This window comes from Colius striatus, chromosome 17 (assembly GCF_028858725.1).
Source record: "Colius striatus isolate bColStr4 chromosome 17, bColStr4.1.hap1, whole genome shotgun sequence".
Classification (NCBI taxonomy): domain Eukaryota; kingdom Metazoa; phylum Chordata; class Aves; order Coliiformes; family Coliidae; genus Colius; species Colius striatus.
Genome location: NC_084775.1, coordinates 8,748,340 through 8,773,412, shown reverse-complemented (window position 1 = coordinate 8,773,412; position 25,073 = coordinate 8,748,340). Strand labels below are relative to the sequence as shown.

Below are 25,073 nucleotides of genomic sequence, written 5' to 3'. Positions count from 1 at the left end.
CTGTAATAAAAGCCTTTGATTTAAGTAAATGTCACAGTTTAATCATATATATTTAAAAAACCCCAAACCAAGACAAAAAAGTGAAACTGCTTCCCTTTTTAAGCTACTAAATTACTAGCTAAAGAGAGTGTTTTTAACCATAGTTGTGGTGACTAAAAAATGCTGTGGAATATGGTCAGAGTTCATTTTAGGGACTTAATCTAAAATACATCTTTAGTTGCTGGCAGAGTGGCATTTTTAGAATATTGTAGTTAAAGATTGAAAAGAAATACATTCTCTGTGTTTCTGACCCACACCTATAAGTTTTTCTTCCTTTTTGCTGTCTTATTTTCATATTTAATTATTTAAAATACAACACACTGTCTCTGGAATAAAATTTCATACATATAGACCTTAATTCTGTCTCCAGAAGAAAATCCAAAACAGCTTCAAGCTTCAGGTTTTGGTCTGAGGAGGACAGTAATTACCATAAGAATCGGTTGATGGTACAGACAGCTATCAATCCAGTTCATAACAGCAAACCATATTTTGCCCTCTGGATGAGAAAATGACAAGTTAAGCTGGTACCTTCTGAACAAATTATTGTAACATGCAGCTTGAAATTCAGCACCAACCATCTGGAAAATCCAAAACCTAAAACCAAATCTCAGACATGAAAAATGGTTACTACTGGGTCTTTCTTTCTTGTCTTTCAGTTTCTTTGATTTTCTTTCCAACAGCTACAGCATGCAATGATGTTCACAGCACCACTCTTAAATTTGCTTTGTTTTCCTTGCTGTTGTCATTCTGTTCTAAGTGTAATGCTGGGTGGTTTTTTTTTTCTTGAATTGGAGGAGATTTTTCTATTTTTATCCCTGCAAAATATATTTGATTCTTATCTAAATGAAGCTGCTAGGAAGGAACATAGGTCATTCATTCAACTGCGACCTATATGCAGTGACATGTAGATTCCTCTGTCCTTTATTTCTAGTGTAAGCAATGCTGTCACCAGACTGTCCTTGTTCTCAGCCTGTCATATGACAACGTGGATGAAATAGGAGTTGACTGATATTAGATGTAGCAAGATGGAAGCTGTGCTTGTGTACTAATGAAAATCCCTTGAACTTAGTGAGATGTGTAATGGTGTCCCTCTACAGACCGTGCCCGCTTCCTCTTTGCCGTATTGTTCTTCAGCCTTGCCATCCTTTAGAACTTTTCTTTAATAAGGATGGCATATAAAACCATCCTCCATTTATATACAGCTACTCCCAGGGCGAGGCAATCTGGCTTCATCTCCATTTCTAGCCTTGCAGTATTGAAAGCAAAAAGATTGTCAAAACTATCAATGGAAACGTTAGTGATACCCTGGTGGGTTTGTCCTACTAGAGTCACGCAAGCATTTCAGAGCACATACAGATGCTGCAAAAGAGCTTGTGCAACTTCTCAAATGGATTTGAAAATGATGGAAGTGCTAACAGGAAAAGATTTCAAAATGTGTCTTGGAGATAGAGCATTCAGTTTTCATTTGCTTGTATTAAAATCATTGCAGTAGGGCACACTGACACATCATGTTGCTGTTCTTTAGTTCTCTCACCTTTTTTATTTGCTGCATGAACTTCACAGAGTGACAATAAAATACCCTCGGCATGGAAGCACCTCCATGAATATAGGGTGTTTAATTCTGAGAGTTGCCATGGGTAATGGTGGTGCTTTTGCCTATATGGTTAGCTGGGATTCTTGATTCATCTTATGCCTTCTTGCTCTGTTGGGTTTATGGAAGTTACATATCACTGATGCCATATGTTATGTTTCCAGGCAGAGCTGTAAACCATTTCGTTTTTACTGCCTCTGAGAGACGATCAATCTATAGTGCAGCACGAGGGATGGAGAATTTTTTAAGGGTAATGGGAGAAAATAAAAAAAAAGAGAGCTTGGCCCAGATACTATGCTACTCCATCTTTGAGAGAATTTAATCCCTTCCTATTTATACATTTTTAATTTCTCAGAGAGAAGAATAAAAGGTTTTCACCCTACTTTTGCAGATGGGAAAAATGTAAGAGATTAAAAAATTAAGGCTCATTTTAAAAAAAGGAGGTAGACAGGAGGTTGTGATGTAGTCAGCAATCTGATACTAATGGATAGAGCATTTGTTGCCAGAATTTGGAAGTTCAGTATAACCTTTGGGATCTAATCCATAACTCTTCTTTAGGTAATTAGTTTTTTTACTTCAGCATTGCCAAATCCCAGCATTGAGAATTACATGAGCTGGTAAAATATTGCAAGCAGCTGAGAAATATAAGGACTCGAGATGTGTTTTGCCTTGCTTTTTTAAAAAAAGACAACCAAACTTGGAGTTTGAGTCAAAACAGTTTCAAAATGTCCTTTACAAGCAAAAGGCCTAGAAACATCTATTATATTTTTGAAAGGACAATAACGTTTTTAAAATAACAACCTGACTCCAGAAGATGGGATGTGGAAATTCAGCAATGCTAAACTTGCATGGCTTGCACAAATACCTGGGGGTTTACAACATCAGAGATTTCTTACGTGAGTAAGAATTGGCAAGTCCATTCAGGAAGGTTTTCAGTTTTGTTTTGCATGCAGAAGTAGCTACTTCAGTGCCCTACAGATACAGACTTTATAACCTTTTTTTCCTTCCCCCCCTCTTTGACAGTGTATAAAGGTCTGGCACATATCCATGTGCATGCCTAAATTGAATGGTAGTTTTCTATGCCAGCATGGCCTCAACAAAAGTTGAGCTATTTTACTTTGTTAACTGAAGAAAAGTTGGACAAGGAGAAGGGGGGTAGGGAATGTGTGCTGCACAAAAGTACAGGAGGCTCACACAAAATGTATTCCTTTTGCTATGCTTTGGCCTTTAAGGATTTTATTAACAGCTACTACCAGTTGCCTCTAAATTATTCCACTGTGGACAGACTGAAAGCATATTTTTTCCCTTTAGTGAAGCAAACACTTTGTTTCAGCTAAACTTTGTGGAATACCTACCATTGCCCTTGTCAACCTTTATGGCATTTATTTTTAAACAAATTAGGATCAGAGTTGGGTAACGTAATTCTGCCCTGTTCTCTGCCCTTAAAATACAAAGCCTTAGCTCTAATATTCAGCTGGAATGCTGACAATGGCAGTAACGGGAAGGGATTAAATAGGTCTGAAATGATTCTTTCTGTCCTAAACGTCAGTAGAGGAGATGCCACCGTTTCATGTTGATCTGTTAGGACTGATAATAATTAATATGTTAATTACATCCCCCCTGGAAACATGGTTTAGAATTTTCAGGGAATTTCAAGCTGGGACAAAAAGACACTTTTGTGCAAAGGTGCCTATTCTGATAATTAAAGAAGATTAAATTGTAATGTACCTTCCTTTCAGCTTTACAGCTGGTGTCACTGCCTCTGCCTATCCCTGTTTTCCAGGGATAGTCTCTAATTTGATTCCAGTAGCTTTCAGTCCCTAATTACCCTTGTTCAGCTACCAGCTGTTACAGTGGTGGATTTATTTATTGCTTTGGTTTGCTGCAGAAACTTAGTAGAGAAAAAGAAAACCAACCCTTACGCCTTGGCTGGGGACTGCAAGCAATGCTGTTTATTTAGCACTGGGGGGAGGCCTTTGCTGGCTGCCTTGCAGACCCGGTTCACTGCTGCCAGCTGAACTTGCCCTTTGGCTTTAGTTCCAGTACTGGGTAAGCGTGCCTGCCTGCCCCTGGGGACGGGTCGGGGTGGGGAAGGCGAGAAGTGTTCTGGTTTAGTCAAGGTTGGTTTAAACCTACTTAGAGCTTCTTTCTTTTAAGACCTGATTTCTTAATATATGTTTTAGTGTATACTCCTGCAATTTTGGAGAAGAGGCAGAAAGAAGAAGATCAGATCCAAGAATAAATATGGAAGGCTCTCTTCCTTTCCAGGGATTTCATGGAGGCTCACAGGCTGGCTACTTGTTCAAAGACTGAGCCTTAAAAGCCGAGTCCTTCCAATTTACCAGCAATAAGTGGATGTGAAAACTCTGAAGTCCCAGTTTTTGTTACAGAATGTGGTAGATGCAAGGTGTAGCACATCTGTAACTCATTTTGGTAATGAGTAATTGATCAAGGTAATCTTTTAGTGAATATGGGGCAAGTTTGTGGGCAGGTGAATGGTTTTAAAAAAGTAGGCCAGCTGTGCTCTGAGCTCTGAGCCTCGCTGCAGCTGTGTAAGATGGTAAAGGGAGGAGACTGTGCTGAAAGACCATCTTGCTCTGGTGTTGGTGCAGGAGGAATGGCATTCATCTCGAAGTGAAGAGAAAGTAAGCAACCAAGCGCTTTTCCTTTCTTGTGCTTTCTTCTTAGACTTCCCTGTAATGCAGGAGGCAGCGGCGCTTGCAGCGCAGACGGCATCCGAAGGGCGTTCTGCCTCCGGAGCTGCCAGGTTCGCGTTCTTAGAGCCGCTGTTGACAGTTTTCCTTGGTGACATTCTCTCTCTTTGTCTTTATCATCCAGCAGGAGAGATCCGTTGGGGCGGGGGGGAGGGGGGCGGGCCGGGAGCGTGGGAACCCCCTGGGCTCTCCGGTGGGTGCCCGCCGGGCCCGCGGGCCGCCGCCCTCCCGCGCCGGGGCTTCCCCGCGGCCGCGCCCGCCGAGCGCGCCTCAGCCCCCGCCGCCGCTCCAGCGGGAGGCGAAGCCGCCGGTCGCTCCCCGGGCGTGGCCGCGCCCCGGCCCGCTCCGGCTGCGGCTGCCCGTCAGTTCCGCCCCCCGGGACGGAGCCTCCTGGGCGCCGGGGCAGCGGAGGCGACAGCCATGTGAGAGGGACGCGGCCCTTGCGGGAGCCGCCGGCTGCGTTTGTTCTGCTGCGGGAGCGGCGTTGGTTGGTGGTCTCTTAGCCCTGGATGGGCTCCGGCTGTAGGGGGGCTGTGGAGGGGCTCTGGAGCGGCGAGGTTGCTGGTCGGGTTACAAAAGGAGCGAGTTTCGCAGAGGAAAGAGGCTCTGGAGGCTGTCGGAGCAGAAGGCTGAGTCCGCAGAGGGTTTGCGGGAAGCTGGAGGTATTCTCTGCTGGGGACTGTAAAACCGGCACCTTGCATAAATGCCTGCGGAACTCAAACAGGTTAGTGCTCAACTTGCGTCCTTCCCTTCGGGCTCTGGCAGCTCCGTACGTCCGCATGTGCAGCGGTCCTGCTGGTGTGGGAAGGAGAAAGCTGTCAGCGGGTGGAGGGGTTTGCTCACTTGTGTTTTCAGTTTTTAGCTAGGAACTAAGAGCAAAAGCTGAGCTGCTCTAACAGAGCGTTCGAGAGAGATTTTGCTTTTGTCTTTGTGAACTGCTAAAACACCCCCAAAAGCAAGCTTTTGTTTTCTTTGACCTTCTTGTCTTGCTCAATAAATCTAGTGAACTCTTTTGACGTGAACAGCTAGAAAGAGCTTTTAAAAAAGAAAGCTTTGCTATTGTTTGCTTTTCCCATACAGTGTCCCGTTGCTTTCTCTTTGATGTTGTTGAACATACCACTGTTCAACTCGAGTTTTTTAATTCTAAATGTTATCTTAAACAAAAAGCCCTCTTAGTTGTCATATTAATAATTATAATGGACTTACAGCTCTGTACAAGAAGATGCCAAATATTATTCTTTACTTTGGAGTGTCATTGGACATTGCAGAGTGGAGCTGTTGCAGGCTAGATTTAAATAAGTGGACATCATTTAGGCTCTTGTACCTTACAGGTGCTTACCTTGTTAACCTCCTTCATCTACCTTGTAAGCCTCAGGAAACCCTATGAATTCAGCTGGCGGCACAGTAGTGCTGCTCCTCCCGCTAGGATGAGACAGTGCCTTTCTCAACCTTCCTTTTCTTTCTCTGCCTTTTAAATTGAAAACCAGGTATTGCAGGATAAGAAAATGCAATGATAATACATCCCTGATAACACATCTATGAATTTGTTCAGGTTCAGTGCACTGGAATTGTTAAGGGTGCTTCCATTTGGTTCAGTCATGCTGAGCTCGACTTGTCCCGTTCAGTAACAGAAGGCTGCATCCTTTCTCAATGCAAATAGGGTGTTGGTTCCCTTGAGGGTAAAGTAGCCCTTTCAGCTGGTTCCTTCAGTGATTATTTCTTTGTCTGTTGGCAGTCCCTGTAACTGCTGCTCTGCCTGCTGGAGACTGAATCCTGGTGGTGTTGGGGTGTTTATGTGTCAAGCTACCTGTGGACTTCTTGAAGAGGAAGGGATTTTGTTTGTGTATGTGATCCTGTTCATACTGCCTGACCTGAAGTTACTGTACCTGTCAACATGCAATGGATTGTTGATTTTTAGATTAATATGATTAGCAGCTTTTTGGGATTTTGTTTTCAGTACATGAAGAAAAAATACTGGAGGTAAGGAGCAGAATGCTGACTCTGTTTAATGTGTCATAACCTGTGCAATAGAGCTGTGTCTTTTGGGTTTTCTATTTCAGTAGGAGGAAAAGCTTGAGTGAGAGGGTAAGATCATAGTTAATTGCTTTAGGTCATGCATTTCAGTTAACTTGTAAATTCTGCTTCCTTAACAACAAACAAAAATCTCATCATTTTAATTTTTGTGCTCCCTATCACAGGTAAGGATCAGAGATGTGATTTTTATCTTTTCTGATGGAGCACGAGTTCTTGATGCATTTTGAGGTCTGATCAGTCTGATACTGCAACAGTGTATTAGAGAATGTTTTGCTTAATGAAAGGCAGTAGTTGGAAACTAATGAGTTGTCAGAGAAATTTACAATGCAGTTACAGAGCTTCTAGAAAGTAATCTTTTTACTCTAATGATCACAATTAAGTAAAACTATGCCAAATGGATAAATGACTTCAAGGTGAATAGCAAGTCTACGCTCTCCAAAAAGGAAAATTGGAAGAGGTACTGGAAGGGGCTTTGCCCTGTTAACTAAAGACCTAATGTGTTTAGAGACTCCTCCCATGGAAATCTAAGGGAAGACAATTATGAAATCATAATTAAAAAGAACAAAGATTAACTTCTAACTACCCATTTTGGTTTCTACTGGGAATAGTCATACTTCCTGAAGTTCTAGGCCACAAAAGCAGCATTGTACCTGGGAGCGCTGGCATTCAAAGAAACAAAGACTGAAAACTTTTCTTGTGGCCGTGAGTGTGCAGGGAGGTGTCACCTTCCCGGTGTCCTCTAGTGGCAGTTCCCCTTCATCCATCATGAGGGATGAAGACTGCTGAAGTTTGTGCTGAGTATCTGCAGTCTGACATTCTGCAGTGGCCTGAAGGTAAGTATACAGTTTGTGAAGTTCTGAAGGATTGTGAAGTCTGGAACTGTTAAAATATGTTTAGTCACTATATGGCGTACAGCTTTGATCTGGATCTGAAAGCTTAAGTGCTGGCTTGCCTCAGGGCCATGAAGTTGTGAAGGGGAAAGGAGACACTTAAAATCACTTTGCCAAAGACTTCTGTGGTGTTCTTTTTTTCAGAAAGTACTTGGGTAACATTCCTAGTTCAGGCACTCAACTTAGTATGGCTGCCCTTCCTCGGCACTTTCTCCCTGAAGCGTTTCGCTAGAGGATGATAACTGGTATGAGAGTATGAAAGCTTAGGTCTGGCAGGATGAAAAGGTACTTAATGTGTTAGTGACATAACTGGTATAAGTCTGTACCTGCAACAGGAACTTTGTGGAAGAAATGTTCATGGAGGTGCAGTATGCAAAAGCATCATGATTTTCCAAACAGCTGGGCAAGTCATACTAGAAAGAAGGTAGCTTCATTTTTTACATGGATCTCTGTATGGATTCATCCATGAATTCTCAGGTGTAATAGTTCTGAAACAGGTCTAATGTTGTCTACTAGCTTGGAATGAAGAGACACAGCAGTCTACAGTGTTAACTCCTTTTGATTCCCTAAAGTAAACTCTCTGTCAGTACTTGTGACTTCTGCAGCAGAGCTGGACAAAAAGAATGTGTTTTAGGATTCGTTACTGAAATGTTTAACTACATACTGGAGCAGCTGCATGAAGGCGTGTGTTCCCTTCTACTGGCTCTGCCATAGAGACAGCAATTACCTACCGGAGGGTGGACACTGTCAGTCTTTAGGCAGCTAGTTACTGCCTAACTTGGGTGTGGAACTTCCACAGTCAGATGTGGAGATGTGCCCGTACCTGTCACAGAGGGGCTTGCACAGTGAGGTCCTTCATCAGGACTAGAATGCTCAGGAGCTGCAGCAGGACACAATCTGTAGGTTGTGAGAGTGGAAATATTCTGTTTCTGGAAATGCTGTTGTGAGAACTATGTTCTTCTGAAAGTGCTGTTGTGTGCTGTCAGAGCTGTTGTGATATGGGGATTTATAATCACAGAATCTTGAGGATCTGTGTGTCTAGGTGCACGTATGCAGCTTTGTAATGGCAATAGGCTTATCGAGGAAAGCATTCCAACGATGGTACTTTGTGAGGCAATGTTGCTTATCCACCTGTCCCAAAGGTTGTGAGGTTAGCTGGTGTACAGAGAGAAGCTGCCTGTCTGTGTTTTTTGTTTGTTACACTGCAGTTACTAAAAATAAATAAACTTTTTGAAGAGTCTGTACACTTAACATCTTTTCCGATGTAGAAATACTCACTATGGAAGATAAAACAGAGGAAAAACCACGTTAAGCAGTCACATTTGAAACTGCATGTGCTGGAAGTTTCTAACAAGGCTGTTCACAAATATTTTGTCTTGAACACTCTGAGGAGTTCCTTTCTGCCATTAAATTAAGATTTTGATGCTAACCATCAGTAAGAGTGGGGTCAGGACCACTGGGTAAGAATAATTGTGCCTCTCTATTTGGGTGTTGAATAATACGGCATTTCTCTGAGTATGAAGATTTTAGTGTCTTCTCATGATGTCTGCTTGTTCCTGCATCTGTTCCTCTGTTGCTCAAAATTAATTTCCTCTGTGATGGTGAAATTGTGCAACTGTTTGCAAGGAAACTTCTAAAAAGCTCATGTTTCATTTGAAGTAAAGGTGCAGGGAACATATTTCACATACTGCTGCTTCCAACGCTGAAACTTCTGAAATGTCTATGCAAATTGAAAGAGGTGTTACTCCCTCTCTTCACCCCTGAAGCTACTACTCTGAGACACAGAGTTACTCCTTCTAAGATAATGTGGATTTAATGAAGAAAACTAAAGTTTCAGACTGCATCACCATTTGTTCTCTTTTCTGGAAACATTTGTGGATATGATTGTGTGAGTTGGGAGCTTCAGCTTCCCAGAGTGAACATCATCATCTCCTTTTTTGCTGTATCCTATTCCTGAATTATGTCAGGTATTGCCCCCTCATTTATGCAAGCATATGTTTTCAGGACCATTTTGTGGATGAGTGAATTGATCCATCTTAAAAACTGAAGCAAACCCTACAACTTCAGGAAAAGAGGAATGACATCTTGAAGCAGACTGAGCCTCTGGAAGAGCTGTACTTTTCTCCTGAGGGTGAAGGGGAGGCTCTGTTTCAAGTAGGTCAGCAGGAGAAAGAAAAAGGCAAGGAATGAATGAAAGCAGGTGCATGGGATCTCATGTAACTGCTCTTGGTGAAATATCAAGAGGATACAGGTGTTTCGTATCTCAAACATCGTGGCCTGGGAACTCTGTTCAGATTTTGTTTGGCCACATCTCCTCAAGGATAGGGCAGCATTAACAAGACTTGGTTCTTCACATTTTTGAAGTGAAACAGAGCGTAGCTGGGCTTTGCTGAACATCAGTGAGAACTGTGGGGAAAAATGGCAGAAGTTAAGGCTGCATATGAGGGCTGATAGTGGCTGGGAACTTTCTGCTGTTTAACTGTGCCATCCAAAGGGGTTTTATTATTCTTCCTCATAATTCTGTATTAGCCTGTATTTCATAGCATTGCAGAGAGTTGTTTGTACTACAGGAGGGAAGAGAAGGAGATTAATTTTGCAGTAGCTTTGATGGTTGTATGGTTAGGATTGCAGAAGTGATGCTTTGTTTACATTCAAATGTTTTGTTTCTAATGAGACATGGGAAGTACGATTTTCCTCGTAAATTTCCTTTGGCTTTCAAGGATGAGGGTGACCTGATGACTTCTCCTTGTGTCCCAACCATGGAATGAATAGCAAGAGGAGAGGTTTAAGGATGAGTGAAGTCCTTGAAATAAATCCTGAGGGAATATGTTTCAAATTTTTGGATAACAGAAAAACTGAAACTCAGACTTTGATAGTTTCAAATTTCACAGTGTCCTGTGTGTCTCATGTATCTCATTAGGTTGCAGCCAGGCTTTGGGATTTTTTTCGTTGTTTGTCTGCATGCCTAAGCACTGAACAACTGTAACAGTACCCAAGAGAAGCTTGATGAGCATATAGAGGCTAAAATCTCCTTTACTCTGAGGAATTGTAGTATTTAGTATCTACAAATGAGTGGGCAACATTCTTTTTGCCTTATTAAGGGGTGGTGATTGTATGGACTCGATGCTCCCTGTAATGTGGTAATTCATTACATTCAGTGGTGTTCTCAACATCTTTGAGTCAAGCCCACATCTGCTTACAGCAAGAAATAGAAAAGTATGAGTTTTCCCTTTGGCTAATCCCACACATCTATCCTTAGCATCACAACACTTCTCTTTGGCATTCAAAAAAATAAAGTGAAAACTGTTTTAAGTAAACCTGTAGAATTTTTGAGCTTGGCAATTTCTGCCTCCACAAGCTAAAACACTTGGCACAGCTCTGAACTTCTATTTTTAGTAAAATTTTCCCAGCCAGACTATTGTAATGTTCAGAGAAAGAGATATTCCTGAAAGCTTAAAATGAAACCAGAATGTGAGGGATTATTTTTATACTGCAGAGAATGTATTTTTGTATGTGTGTGTGTATATATATATGTATACACATGTATAAAAAAAACCATAAATGGAGGAGATGAGAAGATGATTGAATTTAAGTAGCATTACTCTGAAGCTGTGTGTAGTGTAACACTGATTAGAACCATCCAGAATGTTCAGAGACTTTTCAACTTCTTATTCATTAAGGAGCTGATAAAAGATAGGCAGCACAATTTGTTTATGGATGGTAGAGCCCTGAGATGTAAACACTTCCTCCGTGTGATCAGGATTATTCTACTGTTTGACTTGTAAACACTTTCAAATTATTGTATCAAGTTTTGCATCTGAAGCTATTTGCATCCTTCTCTTTTGATGATCCGTTTCTCAGGGGAATTCTCAGTGTTATGGGAAAAAAGGCCCTTTTAGCTTCTAGGCGTGGCATCATGTGGGCCTGTAGCTGGTTGGTTTTGTGATGCGTTAAATAAATACATAAACCAGTGTTTACACCACAATGTTATGCAGAGATGAGAGTTTTCCAAATGTGGATGAGATGGGAGTTACTTGCTCAAGGAATTTAATACAGGCAATTGAAAGAGTGTAAAATTCCAAGTAGCTGAAGAGAAAAGTTTGATGGGAAACCAGTGTATAGGTCTATGTACTGTGCTTCATACAGTACTGCATTACAGTAATGCGAACCTAATTATTTTTTTGAATGGACAAAATGATTGATTTGTACAACAGATTATGCAGATGGCTGGATTTCTCCCATCAACACTTTCTTAAAGCCGTGTTAATTACTAGTAAACTAGACCTTATTTTTTTTGAATTGACATGGTGAGTAGAAGCTCTTTTGTAATGCTGCTGTCTCATATTGACAGAAATACTGTAGAGTAACTGCTTTGATTCTGCATCAGTTTGTGTTGATGTTCTTCCAAGTGCATTGTTTACTCACAGTCACCTTGCTGACTTCTATTAGTGCTTTGTCCTTCTTAAACCTTCTTCCTAATTGTAGCAATGGTGACTAGAATAATTCTCCTATTGTTCATGCAGATTAAATTAGGAGGAATGTATTACTATTTAAGCTTACTCCAACAGATGTTTTATGTTACTGGCCTCAATTACATTGGTTCTCAGCTCATCTGTAAAACCAGCAATATGTTCTGGGAGAGCAGTACTGCCCATCTGAGCTGTCTTTGTGATCTCTCTACCATTTTAAGTCTCTGGTGAATCCTTGTTATGCCTCTCACTACCTTAAGTGTGCAACTCTTAGTGTCTTTTTTTTTTTTTTATGATGCTCTAATGAGGGAACAGTTATAAATACTCTTTTTCTGGGTTGTAAAAGATTTCAACTTAGATGTCAGATGCTGTGAAAGTCAAGAGTGACATTGCAAATTGTAGATTTTGTTTATAAAGTATGTGTTGATGCTGCTTACTATTGTAAAGTCTCTCTTGCTGCTTTCACAGTATCTGGTTGTGAGATGTCCCCTTGAACTCCTGGATTACTGACAGACTTTTTTTAAAGAGTCTAATAAACTAATGATATTATGAGTTGCCTTTAATGAAAAGAATGATTATTTTTGTACGGGTAACTTCAAAAGCAATATGGTTTCATTACCTCCCTTGAGTGATGCTTGGCTTGTATGTTGTTATGCATTAGTATGTGTTGTCCATTCATGGAGTACCGTGTCCAGTTCTGGGCTCCTCAGCTCAAGAGGGACAGGGAAGTGCTGGAGAGAGGCCAGCACAGGGCCACCAAGATGATCAGGGGACTGGAACATCTTTCATATGAGGAAAGGCTGCGGGAACTGGGGCTGTTTAGTCTGGACAAGAGGAGACTGAGGGGAGATCTTACTAACATTTACAAATATCTAAAGAGTGGGTGTCAGGAGGTTGGGGCATCCCTTTTTTCTATAGTAGCTACCAACAGGACAAGGGGTGATGGGATGAAGCTGGAACACAAAAAGTTCCACTTAAATATAAGAAAAAACTATTTCACTGTTCAGGTGAGGGAGCCCTGGACTTCATGGGTGAGATATTTCCCTCTGGGTATTCTCACTTGTTGGTTGTTTGGTTGTTTGGGTAAAGAAAGTGAATAGGTGAAAACTCTTCCTAAAACAGCATTTCGCTACCCTGTTCCTGCCTGGCCTGAGACTGGAACCTCCTCACCTTACTGGGGTATCAGAATGGGAACCTCAGTACTTAAAACATTCTCAAAAGTTAAAAATTCATGACATGCATAATGTCTTGGTTTGCATGTGCATTGAAACCTGCATTGCCATGATTAGGGCTTCAAAGTGCTTTGCATAGTTCATGTGCTGTTACAGGTGGGCTTTTGCTGGTTTGCAAATAGGAGGGAAAACCAAGCTCTGCCTTCCTGCCCAGGAGGAGAGGCAGCAGGCTTCTGTGATGGGAGTAGGTGCCAACTCATGCTGGTGGTTGGATGAAGTACACAGTTTTCTGGATGAATGTCAGTGAATCAGTTACATGGAAAGCCTGCCCTTGCCTCTTAGCACTGACAGGCAAGTTAGTAGCTACTTAATAGATTATATGGAAACTTTAAATCTACTGGTTATGGCATTAAATCATTTCTGCAGAGTGATTGTGTTCCCATTCCTCCCTACCTTCCCTCCCCTTTTTAAAAGAAAATAAGCTCATTTTACTTTGTTTCTTTATTCTTTTCTTTCCCTGAAAGGAACTGACTATGGTACGTTCACAAGATTTTCTTTAAAAAAAAAAAAAAAGTATTTTTGACATTGGCATATGTAAGTGTATGTAAATGTATGCCAGATGAGGAACATTTCTCATTTGTCCTTAGCAATTTTGTCTCATCTGGGTCATTCTTTCTCTTTCTACCATGACATGTTGTTTTATTACCTGAGGTTAGAATGCATCTTGGTCATCGTGACACATTTATCTTGTTTTTTATGATGTGATCTTATCACATCCCATTTCTTTTCTCTTTGCTATTCAGCTTTTCATCTGTCAGTGACAGTCATGACACCAGTGGCATACCAGGGCTATGTATTAATGGATAGTATTGGCAATGTTTAAGGATAATATTTGCTTCCAAAGTACAATATTTTTTTAGCAGGTTATTTCTGGAGGGAAGAGTCATTTGTAATTACATCAAAAACAGCGGCCATCAATCATACTAGATGTAGGAAACCAGAAAAAAGGGCTTCTTTGGATAACATTCAGTTTCTCCAAAGCAAACAGAAGGTGACACTACACTCTTCTCTCTTTGCTGCAATGGTATGAAGAGGTGCAAAGAACTAATTTGTTGTTTGTGTACTAGTGACAGACATTTGTATTTGCAGTTGCAGTTTCTGTATTTTAACATATAAAAATAACTGTTTTCTACCAACTCTTCAGGAATGTGAAATGAGAGGGAGAATGTTGTTCAGTTCTATTGTTGAAAATGTCATGGCCCTTTTTAATATACTGGATTTTAAAATGCATTCTTTGCTACTATTTTTTTCAGGGGCCAAATCTTCAAAGAGAAAAGTGCTGCTGTATAGGCAACCAGAAATGAGGGGTGGACTTCCAAACCTCTCAAGCTAGTGTATATCAACTCCAAATATGATTACAGATTGAATCAAAAGTGCTGCTTCAATCCACTGAATCATTTTGAAAATCTGGCTCCTGGTTTTGGTGTGTAGATAGGAACTGAAACATCTGCCTGCAAGTTGCTTTAAATCTAGTGTGACACACTGTTAATCCACTGTTAAGTTTTTCTGCTTCTTGGCTTTTGAGACTCCAGTCTAAATCATCTTTCATCTACATGGGATCAATTTCTTTCTTTCTTCTTGTTTCTTTTACAAAGCTAACACTAAAATTTCAGCCTAACGCTGCCAACACAAACTTTTCAATACTCAAAATGTAATTTTCTTCCTTTGCTGCCTATACCAAGAGGCATAGCAAATATTGCTTCACACCCATCCCAAGCTTGGCTGGATTCCAGAGACTTTCCAGAAAGAGACAGTGGTAAAATCAGAATCTGCCTTGTACATCAAGGTAGTAAAGGAAGAGTCATGTCCACAGCAGCTGAAATGCTGTGTATGCTTGTTTATTTCTACTGCAAATGTCTAGGTGTGTTTCATGAATTGTTGTTCTTGAAATTTTTTTGTTCAAAGAAACTTGGCAGAGGTACCTTCTCTGGATACTGTTTTGGCAACTGGAGTCACAAAAATATTTACAATGTCTGTAGAGTTCTTCCCCCACACTCTTATTTCTCCTTCCTGTATTTACAGTTCTCTTAAGTGTTTTGTTAATCTAAAAAAATCCAGTGTTCTTTTTTAAAGAGACGAGGAGAATTAGCTTTCTCCTGGGTGTAAATAATAGATAAATGCTTTTTTAAAGATGCCTTTAAGGTAACAATGAAAACACAACACTTAAATGATGTTGTGTTTTTAATATTTCCTGTGGAAACAAGACTATAAACATGACTATATTTTTGAGTGGCTAACAAATTGGGAATAGATACTTTTCCTCTCAAAGAGGGAAGAATGTCAAGATGGCTTTGTTGGGCACTTCAGTCTACCTCAAGTAGAAATAGTGTTTTGTGATTCTGCTGTCTCGTTTCCCATAAACATAAGAATTCATACTGGTGGGAATGCACTATGAATGCCCATAGGATTGTGTGGGCTTCTGGTTTCATCCAGGATGGGTGCAGGCTGTGCTCTTTGCTCAATTTGAAGTGTAGCTGGGATGGAACTGCACATGTTGTTAGTGTGTGGGTGGTGATACGAGGTGATGAGGGCTGGCTTCTCCATTGGACAAAATAAATATTGGCCCTGGCAACTGTTGAGGACATTTCTTAAAATGGTTGTATGATGTAACTAGTTGAGCAATATACTTCAGTTTATTACAATACCACTGATAACTTCATTTTTTAACTGGTCCCTGAAATTCCAGATTTGGTTCTGATGGCAATTGAGAGCTCACTTTGACAGCAATCATGTCTCGTTAATTCTGGTAGTACTGTCACAAACTTGACTTCCAGCTTCAGTCAGATACAGGTCTCTCTAAACTGACTTTGGATTTAGTTGAGATTGGAATGGGAAGACTGTCGTGAGCTAATCAATGGCATTGGAAATGAAAGAGTTAAGAAAGGAAATCTGATTGCGCAGCTGAAATCTCAATTTGAACTTGTGGTCTCGAGAGAAAATGCCATTCAGCACTGTTGCACAAAGTTATTTCATTCTTAATTTTAATTGACATGTCCCAGAATGCCATCTTCTCTCACGGATCCTTGCAGTACAGAGATGTTTGTGAGTCAGTGTGTCTCTGTGTGGGCGATTTTCTGTGCTTTAAATTCAGGTCATCATTAATTTCCCATTTGATACAACCATCCTTCCTGCCTACCTCATTCACCCAGTGGGTTTATGAAATTTGAATGAATCTTCCCCTAAGTACAATGGTCATGTTCTGGGATTCCAGCTTAATGACCTGACCCTGCATCTTTATTTTTCCTCTCTTTTTCCTCACCCCATGGATGCCCACCTAACCGGTAGAAGTGGTGCTTTATGGCAGTGTTAAGCCCTTTTGCCTTGGTGACAAGAGTATCTTGTGTAACTTCAGGAACAGAAAAGTAATTATTTTATCGATGTAAAAATGACATCAATGTTTCAGCTTGATTAGAGGGAAGGAAAAAAAAAACCTCAAGCAAAAACTTGCTGTGGTATAATATCAATTTTTCATTCCTCTTCTGGGTCTAATTCAAAACCAATTATTTATATACTTGGCGATAGCAGCAGAAATGTGCAGCTCGATCCTGTAGTTGTTGTGTGCTTCAGAATATCAGCTTTTGCTTTAATTTGTTTTTAAGCTGTAGATGACCAGATAACTGCAGGCAGATCTGCTCACAAAGGAACACTGAAAACTTCATTGTAGTGAAGACTTTGACTATCCCAGCTTGCATTTTAACATAGGAAGTGTTTTTGTATTGTTACTAATTCATCAAATCTGAAGTAAGCTGTTCTGTGTGTTAGCCTTCCTAGTAAGCTTAAGCATTACTCCTCATGTAGAGTTCCTTACTTATTACACAAAGCAGTAGTTGGTTTTATAACTGCTTTCTGATAAGATTTGAATTACTCCCAGATAAAAAGTGACAAACCTCTCTGGTTTTGGGTGGGGTTTTTTTATCTGATGGGTCAGCTGTAGTGTAGAAATGATGCAGATCTGTACAGGTGGCACTAAAAACATGGTTCATGACCATTTCCCCTATTTTCCTCTTATGAAATGCTTTTCTAGGCTAACATTAATTTAATAAATTCTCACAGCTAGAACCTATTGTCTCCATCTCTGCTTACAGTGATTCTTAATCTGTCATATGCCTATGCCTGGAACATTTGCATACAAGGTTTCTACTGCTGTCTGATTGGTAAGCAAGTGAATTTTACTTGTACTATACTGTAGAATTTACTTTTTCCTGATTTTTAGGCTGTTTAGTGTAATAGCAAGGCATGCAAATAATTATCACTTCTGGCTTTAGTTCTTCTGGGGATTTTTTTCTGGTGTGAGGTTTAGAGGAGAGGAAGGGAGTCTACCTGGGCTCTGTCATGCATTGTTTCATGAATAGCTATTGTGATCTGACAGAGTGTGTGTTATGGCAGAGGAGAAACTCAATTTACTTCTGTTACCTGGTCATCTTCTTTTGGTTTTCTACTTCTTTTTGAAAAATGCTACTTTGTTTGCATTTTAGACAGGTGAATTAAGAATACTGCAATTGTGTCTGTACTCTTGAACAGCTGACTGCTTGCCTTATCTGGACTGGGGGCTTTATCAATTATTAAAGGATGGCATGGTTTGGTTTTGTCCAGCTTCAGTGCAGAACACAGCCTGCTGAAGTTGCTGAATGGAGATATGAGAGCTTTGTTCTGAGAAGAATCATTCCTGTGTGTCTTCTAAAACCTTAAGGTTTCAGAATCTATCAGTGTGTACAGGTGTGATTTGTAAACTAGAATGTGCATAATATTACAAATACACTTTACAGTACACATTTGGAATGGATCCCTGCATGTGTCAGTGGCTTTTTTTCTTAAACTGACTTTCCTCGCTCCCTCACAGATACCCATATGCTAAAGGTCTGGGGAAAAAAGGTGTTTATGTGCTGCCTGTTGTTCAGTCAAAGAGTATATTATCTATGGTCACGTGCTTTGCTTAAATATTTCATGAGATCAGTGCAAAGTATGCTAACCCTGCCTTCTTTTTGTTGTCTGATTGTGCATTTCCACTTAAACCTTGTTTGTAGTCTAGACAGAGTTGAAGTGTGTAAGCTTTTAGCAGATATTTGATTTCAGACATGCTTTGTTCTGGAAGTTCTCTTTTGTTGTGCTTAAATGACAGAGCTGTGAGTATGAAAGTAAGAGACTTTTCTTTTTTTCTCCCTCTCAGGTTCTAACTGTATAATGCTGAGGTAATCTAGCATCTGCAGAGGGTGTATCCTATCCCCTCATTCCTCCAGCATGAGGCAAAGACCATGCAGGTTTATGCCCGTAGGATAAAATATGAAGGCAGGTTTTGGACACTACTTAAACATTGAGTCCTGTTGCAACTGGATGAGGAGTACATTCTGTGAAAGGAAAGTCAGTATACACTAATGATGTTTCAGGCATATGACGATAGAACTAGACCTGAACACTCAACAATAACAAAACAACCTGAAAGAAATGTGATAAGAAACTAGAAAAGGGAACTGAGCTTAGATTGCCCTTTCAGTTTGAATAGGGCAGAGCCCAGTAGTGAGTGATCATCAACTTTGTAGCACCAAAAAGATGGGTCCTTCGCTGTACAGGGAGCATTGTTCCCTTTGCATAGGGATGGACAAGCAGCTCTGATGCTGTTCACCTCCGTGTAAAAACAGCAGTTTCTCTTCCAATACATGGTTTTAATACAACAGCTTTTCTTAGCAGAGGGGTTTTCACAGGTACTGAGCTCGGGCAACATTCTTGTTCTGTGCCTAGAGGTTCAGAGCACCGCTCCTCTGAGAATCAGGCTGCAGAGCAGGTAAGTAAAGAAATGCCAAGAAAATATAAGATGTTTGAATGAATCTCTTCCTGGCCCTGGGTAGAGAAAGGTCTACATGAGTGCAACAGTGTGCAGTTGTAACTGCTCCTTAGGTACTTCTGGTCTGACAGAGGAAGGAAGTACTTGATCTCTCTGAAGAGGGTCTGCTTTCCACTCTTCTCCTGAAGCTTCCTATCAGGTATTACAGAAATTTACGGGAGCTTTGTCACTAAATGGGACAGGAATAGGTCTGGACCATCTGCAGGTTCTCTAGATGATAAGACTCCTGAGTGCAGATCCACAGTGGCTGAAGTTGCAAGCAATAGTGATTTACCCTTTCTTTTTTTTTCACTGAGTTTCATTCTTATTTGAGCCAGTGAAGAACTGCTGCTTGTCAGGGTCATTACCCTGAGGAAAAGTGAAAGCAGCTTATTGTTCAGTTTTAAGCTCCAGAGTTTCAATATCTGGTGGGTTTTGCCTTGTACCCATCCAGGCAGGTTTTGTGGACTGGATTTTGAATCTTTGTTTAATCAGAGTTTTTCTAGGAGCATTGTTATCTCTCAAAGCAATTTAATTTACAGGAAACACGTTCAGCTTCTTGTAGTGAGTGCATCAAGAAAATTTGAGTAGATAATTAAGCTGAGGAACTGGAAATTAATTGGGAGGGAAATCATTGCTTTAAAGAGGTGCTAAATAATCACCCTTTTACTATATTTAGCTGTGTATTGAGGTAGTAGAAGATTCAGAGAAGATAAACCTCTGTAGCCGGGCACTCCTTATTTTGGAGAGGCAACGCAATATAAATAGCCAAATATTTCTTCCTTTAGCTCATTGGATGTCTGTAAGTGCAGAAAGCTGGCTGTCAAGCTACTGAATGCCGTGTTATAATATGCTTTTGCAAATTTCATCTTTCTCTATAGTTTTCCAGAATTGGAAAATCTGTAGTATCTAAATACTGCATAGCTCTAGGGCTTGGAGGTTCTGCTGTTCTTCAGTTTCAGTGATGATGTTTGAGGAAGGAGCATGAGAGTAGTGTGGTCCTTCAGGAGAGTCAGCTATAACCTCTGTTGAGTTGTATTTGAAAAGAAAATTAATCAGTAGCAGTGGCAAGATGTCTCTGGGCTCTGTCTTAAGAAATGAAATGATAAAGCAGTTAAGCATTTCCTCAGTTTTCCTGTGGACTTTGCAGTAGATACGCAGTGGTAACTGGCACCATTTGGTAAGCCTTGAAATCATGACAGAGTGGAAAAGGCAATGTCAGAAGCATGCTAGGGGCATGGACTGTTCAGGGTATTTTGAGGAAATTCCTTTTGCTCTGTGTTATCGTATGGGTTTATCATGGGCCAATGAGTTGCTACCAATGTAAGAGCAGGAAGCTGTTAAAAGGAGGGTGTTGATGGCACAGCAAGTTATTTTTTGCTGGTGCTGAGTTAAACTTTCAACTATCTGATGATAATGATGTCACTCTTGAAGTCTTTCCTTGTTAGGAGAGTTTAATTGAAATGTGATGAATGAAGATTGTGTACAATATATCAGTTTCATTTCTGTATCTGACAATAGCAAGGATCAATTTAGTGAGAAGCATATTAGAGTATACTATGGTTGCTGATTTAGAATCTAATTGAGGACCTCTTTCTTAGTGAAGTGGCTGTGAATGTCAACATATAATAAGGGGTGATGTGTCAATACCATGCAGATGGGTTAGACGTTATATGGAACTAATTCTAGACAGCGATGATGTAAGGGTTAAACAAGCACAGAAGTGTGACAGAGCAGCTATTTGTTACAATATTAAGAGTATATTGCAGATGTGAAGGACATACATGAGAACATACCTTTTAATGTACAGTTGGGACCATGTGATTTAAGATGCCTGATTTTAAGGGGATTGATTTGCTGGATGGGAACTTTGGAAACCTGTTCTTTAAGTCAGGTCACACAGGCAGGGAGTGTGAAGTATTTATGATGATGATTGATGAAGAGCTGGGTTTTAAGGATCTTTTAAATGGGAGACTGGAGAATGTGTGTTTGCCTGCTTTGGCTTCTTAAAAGCAGTCATGTTAGCAGCGTCATGGTAGTGTGAAGGTGTGCAAAGACAGCTTTGCTAGGTCGTCTGATACAGCTGGGGAAAGTGGAGGTGAGAAAGAATGGACAGGCTTTAAGGATGTCTCTACATGAACATCTCCACTTTTCTGGTCAGCTGCCAAAGATAATTTTGGAAGAATCTTTTGCTGTTTCACCCAAGGGAATAAATTCTGAAGATTTTGTCAACAACTATGTCAATGTTATTGACACAAAAGTAAATGTATTTCAGTTCCTGGGTGCTGTATTCTGCAATGAAGAAATAAGGAACTGGAACTTTGAGCTTATCTGAGGGAAAACTTCAGTACTTCTGGTATTTGTGAAGTCTTAACTTTCAGATCATACCTGAAAGTATATAGAGATATGCTTTAAACTGTATGGAACAGGTTTTCAAATGAATGTCATGTCTTAACCCCTATCACTTCAGATTATGGCATATTAACTAATTATTTGGACTGGGATGTTGTGGATTGAGTAGATAACTGAAAGCCCAACTGTCTGAAGTGTTCAGTCTTATTTTTATATTGATATTTGCCTATCTGAGAAGAGAAAACTCATGGTCTGTTGTGTTGCAGTAAAAAAACAGTGCTGACTGAAGTCTGTTTGTTTAGCCCCAAGTGAAAATGATAATTGCTGTATGTGCATTTATAGCTGCTGCAGATTTGAATGTGGAGGAGGCAATTCAGAAAGGCTTTGAGGTTTTTTGTTTCCTGTTGGCTTGCTTTAGGTGGAGAGTGCCTAGAGAGGAACTGGAAAGCAGATTTATAATTTAAAAAACAGTAAGATATATTTTTGGTGGCTGAAATGGAAAATCACCAAGTGGTTGAGGTTGGAAAGGACCTCAGGAAGTCTCCTGGTCCAATTCTCCTGCTCAAGCAGAGACACCTAGAGCCCAGGACCACATACAGATGGCTTTTGATTATCTCCAAGAATGGAGACTCTACAGTTTCCCCAGGCAATCTGTGCCAGTGCTAAGTCACCCTTGAAATGAAAAAGTGTTTGATGTTCAGACAGAACCTGTGGTGTTTTGTTTTGTGCCCATTACCTCTTGTCCTGTCACTGAGCATTACTAGAAGGAGATGGACTTTGTCATCTCTGCAGTCTTCCTTCAGGTATTCCCATGGGTAAGATCTTCCTGAGCCATCCTCCTCCAGTCCCTTAATCATGTCCATGGCCCTGTGTTGTGCTCTCTCCAGTATGTCCATGTCTCATCTCTGAAGAGCCCTGAACTGGACCCAGCAGTCCACGTGTGGCCTAATGAGTGCTGAGCAGAGGTGAAGGATCACCTCGACCTGCTGGCAGTACTTTAATAGTGAAGTAGTCTAGGATACCATTCACTTTCTGTGCTGCAGGAGCATGTTACTGCCTCGTGTTCCCATCAAGGCTCCTCATTCTTCTCTACCAAGCTGTTTTCGAGCTGGATGGCCCCAGCATGTGTTGGTGCCTGGGGTTGTTCCTCCCCAAGTGTGGGACTTTGCACTTCACTTGTGCAACTGAAGGTGGAACCTGTTGAAGCAAAGACACTTATGCCTATTTTTAGGTATTGTTTTTAAATAATAACCTTTGGCCTGAAACACTGGAAAACAATGCTGTGAGCATGCCAAAATGCTGAAAAATTCCAGGCATAGCCTATTACAAAAAAAAATTCATGGTATGCGCACTTCAAGCTCAGATGATGCAGTTAAAAGCATTAAATCTGCTGATTTAGAAGGATGCATGTTTATTTTGCCCCAGCTTGGAACAAACAGAACATGGCTTTTGTTAATGTTTTATTTGTTTCCAGAACCCCTCTGTTCAAGTGACCCGCACAAAGGAGTAAGTAGATAGCTTTTCAACCTTTAGCTTTTAGGAGATGTTACAGTTCACTGCTGCCTGTTGTCTTTTTAAGTAGGTTGCTTCTGGTTTCCATTTGAATGTTGTTTGTTCCAGGAAATCCAATGCAAATTAATGGATTGTGAAATGTGGTTAGGTTTGTGTTCCTTAGTTCTCTTGATGCAGTTAAAAGGATCTTCTGGAAAGACTCTAAACAACCTTACTTCTAGTGCATCCATTTTGAGAAATGTATAAAAGCCTTCATTTCTGCACTTCAGAACTTCCGCAGTTAGAGAAAAGGACCAAAATTTTGAACACTGTATAAAAAAGTGGTGAGTGAGACTTGGATCACCAGCCTCATAGCCTCTGAGTGATAGGTAGATGTTTTGTCTTGAGAAGCCTTGAGGGATTTCATAGTGAAGAGAAAGGAATACCAGCCCCAGGGGCTAAATCATCTCTCTTCTGAGGCTCAGTGCTCCCTGAAGGCTTGCCATTGCTGGAAGGAACATGCCTGCCTGTGCTTCTGAGCTGCTCATCTTGTGCAACTGCATGAGGCAAAATCGCCAGATGTTGCTCCTTTTTTTTCCTTCCCTGCATGGGACAAATGAGGAGAGAATATGACTACTTCAGGGGCATGTGAAGCCTCAGTAACTGTAAATGTGTGGAAGCAGAGCAAGGCAGGAAGAATAGATTACCAAGTTGGAAAAACTGCAGGATATATATAGTTTTCTGTAATGTTGAAATTTCTGGTCCAGCAGAATAAGAGACAGATGCTTTGAATGTTTTGCATTTTCAGAGGAAAGGTGTGAAATGCAGACATCCTTCTCGTGTTTCACTTCCTTTCATCTAGATGACAAATGAAACTTCATTCTTGATAAGGTTTATGCTTCACTCCTGATACCAGTATCAGTAACTTCTGTGAAGGTGGATGTCATCAGTGTCTTCAAGTCTAATGTGAATTTTTCTTCCCTTGTATGTGCAAAACCAGCATGTGCTCATGTCAGGATTCCCTCCCTCCCTCCCTCCCAAATGAAAATGGAATGTTTTCCATAATCTTTTAGATAAAATAATCATTTAAAATATGGATTCATTTCTACCAAAGCAGACAGGAAAACAAAGTTGTGAGATGTAGTTGGAAGCAAACAAAGAAAAATCAAGTGGAGTGCTACTTTTATTTTCAGTGATATTAAGAATTAAGAGGAGATGAAGTTTTTGTCTCTGAGGTAGTTACAGATGTTAAGAGTTTGATTCAAGTCTGTGAGAGCAATGATACAAGGCCAAATACTAGGGTGTTTTGTTCTTGTACAACAGCAATGTGTCCTCATCACAGGATAAAACATGGTGTGCTATCTATCTGTGAGACTTTATTAAGTGAGAAATGAATGGTAGTTGTGTTAACCACAAAGTTCCCAAGTCACGTTTTTCATTGAGTCTTCAATGGTTTGGGTCATGTTGAGCCTGTTTTGTCCTCACCAGGTTGTTCCTTGGTTTTAATGGTTCTCATTGAAGTGTAGGGCCTGTCAGGCCAGTGTGGCAGCTTTAGCCATGAGGTCAGTTTGAGTTTGTGTTGGGGTCCCTGAACTCTGTGCGAATCATCGATCTTTCTGTCTGTTCAGAAATGTCTCAAATTAATGAAAGCTGAAATTGGATCAGAATTGCTGTAAGATTACAGAGGCAGGATGGAGTCCTCTTCTGGTTAGTACTCTTTTTTTTTTTTTAAATTTAGAGATGACTGTGGAAGCAATCTTGCTGCTATTTCCTTCGAATAACCTGGAACTGTGATAGTGGTGAAGGGAAAGAATTCAGTAACAGCAGGTCAATGGAAGACATCTGCTGTAATGGATGCAGTGTTCATCATAGCTGCATAGCTTAATATCTAGAAGTAGCTACCTTTTCTTCCTTTGTTTGCTTCTTGCAAAGCTCTACTCTGCTTTTTCCAGAATGGGTGTTTTATGTGAGCCTTATAAACAGTAAGGCAAAATAGTAATTTCTAGAGCACTGTAGAGAAGGTTGAGCATGTATGTGTATGATTATTGACACAGGTGGTCTATGTGTTGGATGCAAAATCTGTGTGTGGTTGTGATCCTCCTCTTCTGAGTTACCTTTTCTGTGCTTTTATGCTGTGAATTTTATTGAAGATGAGGCCTCAGTTAATGCTTTAGCAGGTCTGAGTGCGAGACAAAGGTAGGAAGCAGTTGTATCAAAGGTATAAATTAAGTTTCTAGGATCTACTTTTATCTAAGAAAAGACAGTTGGAGTGATAGGATGACTTTGGACACAGGTTTTAAAAAAGGCTTATGAGTAGTATAGCTAAATTGGTTGCACTATGTCTTGAGAAACTTCACTGAATCAGAAAGTGCAACTTCAAAAACTATTGCCAATTGGAGAATGCAGTGCTGGAGGGGCATTTTTGTGGAAGTTGTACAGTAAT

The 25,073-nt window shown here is 40.5% G+C and overlaps 1 protein-coding gene across 14 annotated transcripts in view; it reads left to right on the top strand.

Moving 5' to 3' along the window:
* ARVCF (ARVCF delta catenin family member) overlaps positions 1-25,073 on the top strand; it is a 268,860-nt gene that overhangs the window by 117,606 nt on the left and 126,181 nt on the right. The window contains exon 1 of one of the 14 annotated variants that reach the window (XM_062010382.1): positions 4,658-5,068. The exons of the other annotated variants lie outside the window; for them this stretch is intronic. Coding sequence (XP_061866366.1) covers positions 5,048-5,068 — 21 coding nt within the window. The 5' untranslated portion in view covers positions 4,658-5,047. Of the gene's footprint in view, positions 1-4,657; positions 5,069-25,073 lie in introns of those variants that run through there. 14 annotated transcript variants of the gene reach the window in all.